The sequence below is a fragment of the Penaeus monodon genome, chromosome 10 (genome assembly GCF_015228065.2).
Source record: "Penaeus monodon isolate SGIC_2016 chromosome 10, NSTDA_Pmon_1, whole genome shotgun sequence".
Taxonomy (NCBI): domain Eukaryota; kingdom Metazoa; phylum Arthropoda; class Malacostraca; order Decapoda; family Penaeidae; genus Penaeus; species Penaeus monodon.
The window spans coordinates 5501522-5514021 of NC_051395.1; the positions used below are offsets into that span (position 1 = coordinate 5501522).

Consider the following 12500-nt stretch of genomic DNA (forward strand, 5'->3'; position numbering starts at 1 on the left):
ATGTATCTGTCTGTATATAATAATATATTGTATATATATGTACTATGTATATTTATATTGTCTCTCTACTGTATAGTCTCTCTCCATCATCTAGTCTCTGTATCTGTATATTCTCTATATAATGTCTATATCCTATCTCTTCGCTCCGTATTTAATCTATCGCGTCTATATCTATATATATACTCTCTATATAATATATTATTCTCCTATCTATATATATTATATAGGTCTTATCTATTATATATGTATACTTATGTATATATTGTCCATATGTATATCTATCTATTATGCTACTCTATCTTATATCTCTACTATATATATATATATATATATATATATATATATGTAGACAAGGTATGAATAGAATGATTCTTACAATCTTCTCTTGTATTGTTAAGATATTCATTCTCATTCATACCTTGATTACATTTGTCAATATGAATACTGTTCATATATATATATATATAGATATAATAATATATATTATAATTATATATAATATAGATAGTACTGTAATGTGTATCTATCTATAATATATATACTTATTAGATATGATAATATCTATTATGTATGTTACTCATATATATGTAATGTAATAGTTATCCATATATATGTCTGTATGTTATTACATATAGTCTGTTGTATATACTATCTAATTATGTATTGTATATACATATACATGTATGTATATACATATATATGTCTGTATTTACATATACATGTATGTATAGTATCTACATATCATATATATATATAATATATATATCTAATGCTATGATTATCTATATATATATATATATATATATATATCATTATAACATACATACAATATATACTGTAACACATACATACGATATTAGTTATACATACATACATATATATTGTATATACTACATACATAATATATATATACATTACATCTATATGTGTTTGGTTATTATATATATATTTATATCTATATATATATATATAGTATATTATAATATATCTATTTTTATATATTATTATGTATTATTATAATATATATGTGTTGTGTGTGTGATTATATCTATATATATACTATAGATATATATATATATATATATATAGTATATATATATATGATATACATTCATATTATAACTATACATTATATGACATATACATAATACTACAATATATATACGTATATATCATATATAATTATACATATATCTTAATATACATATATATATTAATAGGCGGGTGTATATATCCAATTTAATTTATTAATAATACATATATTATCATATATATATTTATTATACATATATGTATGTATGGGTTTATATTATACATTATATAATAGATACTATATATATTTATATATGTTGTTATTCTGTAATACTACATTATGTAATGTATGTATATACATATATGTATTTATGTATATACTATTATATGTATGTATGTTAGATACTATTATGTATGTATGTAGCTTAGATATGTTAACAGTATGTATATACATATATATGCATGTTGTTATACATTATCATATGTATGTATGGTATAATATATATATGTATTTATAGATAGATATTAATATATCTATATATATAATTATAAATAATTGTTTTTTTTTTTTTTTTTTTTTTTATTTATATATATATATATATTAATATTATATTAGTCTTTATATATATAATGTTATATATTATGTACTATACCATACATATATTGTATATAACTACATAACTTATAATTTATATACATCATACATATATAATACATACATACATATAATTATAGCTATATATTATATTTAAAATATGTATATAAGAGATATAATATAGATATATATATAACATACATCCATACATACCCATATACATACATACATACATACATACATACATCTAATCCCTAATATATATATAATATATGTATATTATCTATATTATAATACTATATATATATAATTATAATATATATTAATATAGATAATATATATGTTAGATATATATATATATATATAATATATTATATATATTATGCACACACATGCAGCACACACACCCACACACACACACACAGGCACAGCACCCACAGCACCACGCACACACACACACCCACACACTACACACCCCCACGGCACGCACGACACACACCGACACACACACGCCACACACAACATACACACATACATTATATATAATATCGTATATATATTATTAATATATATATATATTATATTATATATATATTAGATTATATATAATTTGGCACACACACACACACACACAACACAATCACACACACACACCACACACACACACACCACACACACCACACACACACACACACCACACACACAGAATATATATTATATATTAATATATATATAGTATATAATATATATATGATATAGATATATAGCTATATATTATATACTATATGTATTATATAGATGTATAATTATATATGTATCTATAGATGGTATATATATCTATATCTCTTTATATAGTATATATATCTATAGATGTATATATATATCTTTCTCTACATTCTATATAGTGTGTGTCTATGTCTTATATATATATCTACCTTATATATATCTATTCTCTATATCTCTTACTATATATCATACATACATACTACTACATATATCTATAATAAGTGTGTGTATATATATATATTATATATATATATATAGTATATATAGTATTATATCATTATCTATATGATATATTATATATATATCTACTGTATATTATTATATATTATATATTATTGATCTTATTATTTATAATATATATATTATCTGCCCCCGCCTCCGTCCCTCAACCCGGCACCTATTATATATATATCTATATTATATATACTATATATTATCTATATAGATATATGATAGATATTTATAATTATATTATATAATTATCTATATTTATATATATAGATTATATATATATATTATAATTTCATTATCATATATATATTTATCTATATCTATATTATATATTAGATATATATTTATATACTATATATATATTACTAATATATATATTATATATATTTAATATATATTTATATTAATATTATATATTATATATATTATTACTATATATATATATTATATATAGATATATATATATTATATATATATATTATATATATATTATTATATTATATATATCAATGAACTATACTTTTTAAACATTATTAGATATTATATATATATATTATGTATATATATTATTATTATAGTTATATACATTATATATATTATATATATATATATATAGTATATATATACTCTCTATATCATACTAAATTATATATATATAAAACTTTCATATGTATATTATTATACTTATTATATTATATATATACTATATAATATATATTATTATATATTATGTTCTATATTATTTATTCTATCTTCTTTCTATCTACTATATCTATCTATAATAATATATAATATTTATCTATCTCATTTATATTATATATATAGTATATATATTATAGAGTATATATATATATAATATTCTCTATCTTTTTTATTATATACTATATATCATATATATATTATCTGTATATATAGTATAATATATATGTATTATCTTATATCTATATAGATCTATACTATATCTATACTATACATATCTCGCATCATCTAATATATATATCTATTACTCGTATATCTAATATGTAGTAGTTTATCTATATCTTATATATATATATGTATATATATATCATACTAATATCTATAGATCTTCATAATATATCTTTCTATCTATTATATCTATAGTATAGTATATAGATATCTATATACAATTCTTTATATAATATATACTTTCTATATCATCATATACATCTTATATATATATATTATATATATATATATCATTTATATATAGTATATCTATTATATATTATCTGATCTATATATAACTTATATATATCATACTATATATCTGATTATAATATATCTTATATCTATCTATAAGATATTACATATATATTATATATATATATAATCATATATCTATATATATCATATATCATATATATTATCATATATCATATAATAATCTATATATTATATAATCATAATCTATACAACTATAGATATATATCTATTATTTATTATATACTATATCTCATTTTTCATATATAGATATATATGATAGTATATATATATATTATATTGATATAGATATATATATTATATTTTATGATCTTATCCTAGATTATATATTTCTTTATATATATATCTATTCTCTCCTATATATCTTATATATATATATATATATCTACCTTCTTATATAGATATTATATATCTGATATATCTACATCTTATCTATTATCTCTTCTCTTAGTATCTTCATCTTATCCTCTCTCCTATTACTATTTATAATATCTCTCTTATCTATCATCCTATATCTAATATGAATATCTCTCTTTATATTATATTTCTAGTATATATATTAATATATATATATTTATCATAGTATATATATATATATATATTTATATATATATTATATATTATATCATATACTCTCTCTCTATATATCATTATCCTATTATATATTATATCTATATATATAGATCGTTATAGCTCTATATATATATCTATTTATATATATCTATCTCATATCTATATCTATACTATCTATATATTTTATATATGTATATATCTAATATATCTCTGTATCTATATTATATATCCTAATATATTTAGATTATATTATATTATCTATCTTTATATATATATATATTATCTATATATATAGTGTGGGGTTTATATTCATATAGTAATATTTATATTATATCTAATATTATATTTTATGTATATATTTCTATATATATATATACTTTATATATATATATATTATTATTATATATATTATCTCTAAGCTTCTCCTATCTAATATTATATAATCTACTATATATATAATTAATAGATTATTATATATATTATTATATATATTATATTCTATATCTATAGAATTTAATATATATTCATATTATATATATTATCTATATGTATATATATTTCTATAATATTTTATATAATATCTATATATATATATAATATCATATATCTATATATATCTATCTTATCTTAGCTAATAATCTGTACTTATATATCTATCAAAAATAACTATCATATATAGATTATATCGCATATATATATATATTCTTATATATTATTATACTTTATATTATCTATAATCTATCATATTTATATACTTTGCATTTATATATTATATATATATTATTATAGATATATACTCTTCTATCTCTATCTATATATCATATCATTATTACATATTATATCATATTATAGACGACATATATTATATACTATATTTAATCTATATTATATATATCTATTTATATTTTATATATCTATATATATAGTATGAAATAGGCAAAACACTCTTTCCGGTGATCAATGGAAGAAAAAACCCGCAATATCAATCTAGTTTTTTGATATTGTGGGTTTTTTCTTCCATATTATATTATATTATATATACTATATATATATATATATATATATAAATATATATATATATTATATATTATGTATGTATACTTTATATTATAATGTATATGTATATGTATATGTATATATATGTTATGTATATGTAGTATTCTGTACTATGCTCATTATATATATGTATTATAATATATATATATACATACCTATACTATTATATCATATTTATATAATATATACATATTGATTAGATAATTTACTATATAGGTTATGTATCTTTAGATAATCTATATATCATATATAATATGTACGTTCTTATCTATATAGATATCTATATATATATTATATAGATATAAATATATTCTATATATATATATACTATATATCTATATATATAAATATATACTATATACATATATATATATCATTTATATATAGATATATATATTAATATATATATATAATATATATCTATATATATAATCTATGTATATATATATATATTATCTATTGTCTCGTGTGGTGTGTGTGTGTGTGTATATTACTATATATATAATATATATATATCTACTATATTTATATCTACTCACGTATACTATCTATATAGCACGTATCTACTATGGTGTGTGTATATATTATATATGTTGTGTGTATATATATATCTCACTCTATATCCTCTCATCTCTCATCTTCTCTACTATATATCTATCTATGATCTAATTAGTATATATTATCTGTATAGGATATATTCTTGTAGATTTTTACTTAAATCATCATTAATCTCGTAGCTACTTCTCTGACTCTCTGTCATATGTCTCGTATCTGTCTCTATATGTCTATAGTCTTTCTATCTATCTCTATCGCTTTCATATGATATACTCTCCTCTATCTCTCTCTCTCTCTCTGTGTCTCTAACTCATTCTCTCTGTTGTATCTATCTCTATCTCGCTATATATTCTCTATATATCTCTCTCTCTATTTTTCTCTCTCCCTCCCCTACCATTACATATACAAATCCCCTATATCTTGCTCTCTAGACTATAATCTCTATCTCATATATCTTCTATATCTACTAGCTATCTATCTCTCTCTATACTCTCTCCTGTGTGTGTCTGTCTGTATGTATATCTAGTATATGTGTGTGAGGTGTGTGGTGTGCTCATCTCTATTCATTATCATATCTCTCTATCTCTCTCTCTATATCATATATATATATATATCTATCTATATATATTCTATATAACATGTTGTTTGGTGTTGTGTAGGTGTATATATTATCTATATATCGGATATATTACGATCTAGATTCTATCTATATATACTACTATGCCTATATATTTCTATATCTCTATATCTGTGTGTGTGTGTGTGTGTGTGTATATATATATATATATATATTACTCCTATATATATCTTATATATACTATATATATACACTCTATATATACATATGTATATACTATACTATTATGATCTATATACTTAAGGATATATATATACTCTATAGCTCATCTATCTATCTTATATATCATGTACTATATCTCTATGTATCTCTCTATATATAAAGTATATATATATAGGATAGTAATATATCTCTATATTATATATCTCTAGATCTCTACTATCTATCTGTTGTGTATATATATTCCGTGTGTGTGTATATATTTATATATTTGTGTATCTATATATTATGTGGGTTGTATATTATATATTTTTGTATATATCTCTATCTACATATATCTTATCTTCTCATATATATATATATCTTCTATACTATCTATACTATATATACATCTCTATCCTTTGTATTATTCTATTATCTATATAGCCCGTCTCTCATCTGTGTCTATATCTATTCTATGTGTATATATCTATATATATTATATATATAGATATATATACTCTCTATATCATATCTCTGTATATATATGCTATATATACTATATCTCTCTTACTATACTCTATATATATATATATATTATATATATGTATATAGTATATATCATATATCTACTATATCTCATTACAACTTAATTTTACTTACGTCTATATATCTCATATAATATATATTACTTGTCTATATATATATATATATATATAATATATCTATATCTAATATATATCTATACCACTTATATATATCATATCCTATAGTCTCGATATTGAGTTCAGATATCTATATATATTATATATATATAGGTATATATTATATGTTCTATATGTATTATATCTATCTCATATATATCATATATGTATCTCTACTATAACACTATATTATACATATATCTCTACTATATATATAGACTATATAGACTATATACTATATCTATCTATATATATCTTATCAGTATATATATATACATACCACCACCTAAATATCTATCTACTATATTATATATCTATATATATATATATGATATCTCTATTTATTATATATATATATATACCATTATATATATATATATTTACACACCACATATATATATATATATATATATTAGTTTATAATTATATATTATATACTATATATATAGTTATATTATATATATATAATATATGTGTTGAATATATATCGTAATATCTATCTATACGCTATATCTCCGATCGATATACTATATATATCTATATATAATCATATAATTCAGAGTGTGTTGTGTGTGTTTGGTGTATATCTATTTATCTATATATACTCGCGATATATCATCTCTATCTCTTGATATATTATATTATCTACAATATATATATTTCAATATCATATTATTATAGATATTTAAAACAAAAAAATCTTTAATCTAATATAATACTACTATTATCTCTAGAATATATCTCTATCGGTATTATAGATATATTGTATATTCTACTCTATATATATGTATAATTATTATACTGTATATGTTATATCTTATATATATATGTTATCTATCATTATATCTATAATAATATATATATATATATATATATATTATATCTTCATCATATATATCTGTGTGTCGGTATCTCTATATATATAATATATATATATATCCTATCTCTATCTCATCATATATCTTTATCTTTATATATATCTCTATACTATATATATAGATGGTGTATATATCTATGTATATATATGTGTTATATATATATATACTGTGTGTAATCTATATATCAATATATATATAATATGTATGTTGTCTGATATATATATATATGTGTGTATATATAGATATATTGTGTGCCGATATTATGTATATGTGTGGGTATATATATATGTATATGTTGTATATATCTCTCTTCCATCTAAATATACTATATATATATATATCTGTTATACTAATATTTGTAGTAGTATATATATGTATATGTATATGTATATATATGTATCTGTTATATATACTAGATTATATGTATATAGATATGTGCTATCTGTATAATGTATCTTTATATTGTATGTATTATTGTATATATCCTGTACTCTATACTGTCGATCATATGTCATCTCTATGTATATATATGTTATATCATTCTTATATATATATATAGATATATATTAATATATCTGTATATGTCACTGTCTACTGTTATTCCTGTATCGAGTGGTATATGTATATATATATATATATATTCGTATCTCTATTATCTCATATATATCGATATATATATTAATCTGTATATGTAGATGTAATGTATCTGTCTAATCTATACTATATACTCTATATATCTATAATATAATATAATATATATTCCTCATATATATATATCTGTGTGTGTGTGTGTGGTATATATATTAATATATATATCTCGTATCTTATAATATTTCTTATATGCTATATCTTATATCTATATAGAATATATATTTTTGCTATATAATATATTATTCATATTATAAACTCATCTATTTATTTTTATATATACTATCTATATCCTATATATATATCTACTGCTACTTTTCTATATATATTATCTTCATGTGGGTGTGTTTGGGTGTGCTTTTGTGTGTGTTTGTGTGTGTTTGTGTGTGTTTGTGTGTGTTGTGTATATCTGTATTTCATTTCTCTATATATATCTCTATATAATTATCTATAGCTATCTCTATACTATATGTCTCTCCTCTCTCTCTCTATATAATCTCTCTTTATATTATAGTATATGCTCTAAATATTATGTATCTATTCTCTCGGTTTCTCGTATCTATTTATATATATCTATACTATCATATATATATCGTATCATATTATATCTATATATATCTATATATCTCGTCTATATAATATCTATATATCTCTCTTTTTTATATATATAATGTATATAGTGTCTTTATAAATACATAAGTATATAGATAGTAAAGGGATGTAAACATGTAATAGTGTGTTGTGTAGGATATGGATGTAATGTGATAGGTGTGGCTTGAAGGGGACTTGCTTTACATGGAAACACACTAAAGTTCATATGAAAATAAATATACATCAACTCATTCCCATTCCTCTTTTTCTTCCCTCACTTCCTTCATTCTCACCTCTTCATACACACCATACTTACTCATTCAGTCATTCACTCCACTCATTCAAGGGTAATCTTTTTATATGCAAGTTATTTTCTTTATAGGTGTTTTCACATCTCCAGAAGCAAGCAGAAACTGCCGAGGAGGATTCAAAGACTTTCAATCAGATCATGTCTGTCCTCTCCTTTGAAAAGATTACTTTCAATGGTAAGAAGTGCCTGAGGAGGAAGAATAAAAAGGGAGAGACAAGAGCCACAAAGACAGTGAGAGAGAGAGAGAGAGAGAGGGACAGAGAGAGAGAGAGAGAGAGAGAGAGGAGAGAGAATAGAGAGAGAGAGAGGAGAGAGAGGGAGAGAGCGAGAGGAGAGCGGAAGGAGAGAGAGAGAGAGAGAGGGAGGAGAGAAATGAGAGAGAGGGATGAGAGAGAGAGAGAGAGGATGCGAGAGAGAGGAGAAAGATAGAGAGAGAGTGTAGTGTGTGTGCGTGTGCGTATGCGTATGTGTGTGTGTCTAAGTGAGTGAGTGAAAGTATATGTGTGCATTTGTTTAAAGAGAAAGTGGCTGTCAATGTGTGGACACGTACTTGCATATGATTTTTCTGTGAGTACTTACAGAGGCATGAATCTGTCTACACACAAGTCAAGCTGATGGTAGGTATCTCTGTATTGCCAAAGTTTTTATAGATCTAGGTATACTTTGTCTCATACTTTTATTAAAATTAGTATCACCTTTTATTGTGATTTACATAAATATATACTGCCTCATAATATTACTTCATTTTACTATTTGATAATAGACCTTACAACTCCCAGTGAATCAGTATTATATAAGTATTGAATATGATACAGAGAGTGCATATATATAGATAGATTCACTGTGGTTGTTATATTCATTTTGTTTAGATAAAGATAATTCTACAAGATCCCAGTCACTATGCCTACTTGACTTCATGATAATAATAAGAAGAAAAATGATAATGATAATAATAGCATTAATAGTATAATCATAATTGAAAGGAAAACTTCAAAGGATGAGATAAACAGGTGAAGTCAGGTAGGTCTAGCAACTTGACTTCTTGAAGAAGTCATTCAAGTAAAACAAAACTACAGTAGACAGTGAATGTACTCAGTGGCAATGGGTTAAAAGTGATGGCAAGAGTTGAGGAATAATAAAATAAATAAATAGATATTTTAAAAATGCGTAAAGAGGGTAGTCAGTAAAAGAAAGTCCTGTATATGAAGTCATTTGGGGGGAGGGTAAGATATTTCCTCTGAAGTGCCACTGCCTGCCACACATTCAAATTTCAGGAAGAGTAGGAAACCTTTATGATATCAGCAGAGGCAGTCCTCAAGAAATTTCCGTAGAACTTCTCCAAGGCAATCTCCTACATTCTTTTTTGCACTCACGTTTTTTTCTCTCCCCCTCATTCACTCATTCTTTCTCTTTCCACCTTCCTGGTGCAAACCATCAGCATCATTGGCTTCTGTGACCACTGCTTACTCATCTGAATGTTCTGGCTCAGCCTGGCAGGATTCCATTCTGATTTCACTCTGCTGCATCTCTTTCATCTCAGTTGAATAAATTTTTTTCCAAAAATCAAGCAGAGTCAGTGAAACATTAGTCAGTGCTGTGACAAATATAATACTAATTTCAGCCAGTTTCCTGGTGTGATATCATCAAGGCTTTAACCCATTTGCCCCGGAATTTTTTGCTCGTCGCTCAGCGCCGCTCATGGTAATAGTTGCCAGCCGCGTGGGCCGCCGCAACGAAATTTTTTCTGGAGCGGCGCGGCGGCGCAAAGACCCTCATATAGTTTTTTGCAGGAATCTATCCATTCATTTTATTATTGAAGTTGGGTTTGTATAAGGCAATTTGTTATGAAACTGTACTTTTCTCATAGTTTTTTCTAGGCATCTATTCGCCTTTGTAGTGAGGAATATACTGAATCGCGTCGAAGTTCTCTATACTATCAGATGACAACAACACTTTGCTTGCTAAAAGTTTGTGTTGTCTCTCATTGCACCGAGATGTAAAAGTATAGACTTAGCCGTTTTTTTGTGTTTTTTTTTTTTTTTTATTTTTTTTCCAACTTTCAATGAAGCAGAGCAGCAAGCCGAAATATCATTTGAATACTCAGGAAGTAGTGCACTTGTCCTATAAGAGAATCAGCACCTGATTTTTTATATTTCTTCAACAGAAAGGAAGAACAGCGAAGTGATGTTAGCCTTCACTTTGATGTTCAAAAATGCTTTGTATTGATATGTTAAGCACCACTGTGTAAGTTTTAGTTGTTTTTTTTTTCTTTAGTACCAGATTTAGACGTGTAAATAGAGAAGGATACCTTCATACCTTCCATGGCTGCGATCGTTTCGCTGTGAGCCTTTGCACACTGAACTTTTATTCACATTACTACCATCAGATCACGCCATGTGACCTGATGCCATCCATCAAGCAATTACTAGTTTCCAGCCAGTCGGTCCAAGGTACATCCTATCCTGCAATCTAGTGTTGAACAAATCACATGATTACAATTCATAATAAATTCTACCATATACAT

General features: G+C 22.8%; 2 protein-coding genes across 2 annotated transcripts in view; one reads left to right on the plus strand and one right to left on the minus strand.

Moving 5' to 3' along the window:
- The window catches only part of LOC119577789, an 84201-nt gene that overhangs the window by 42312 nt on the left and 29389 nt on the right, over window positions 1-12500 (minus strand). The gene's annotated exons all lie outside the window — the stretch shown is intronic.
- The window catches only part of LOC119577497 (cysteine and histidine-rich protein 1 homolog), a 26880-nt gene that overhangs the window by 13663 nt on the left and 717 nt on the right, over window positions 1-12500 (plus strand). Inside the window, 1 exon segment of the mRNA XM_037925093.1 lies at window positions 10029-10151. Coding sequence (XP_037781021.1) covers window positions 10029-10151 — 123 coding nt within the window.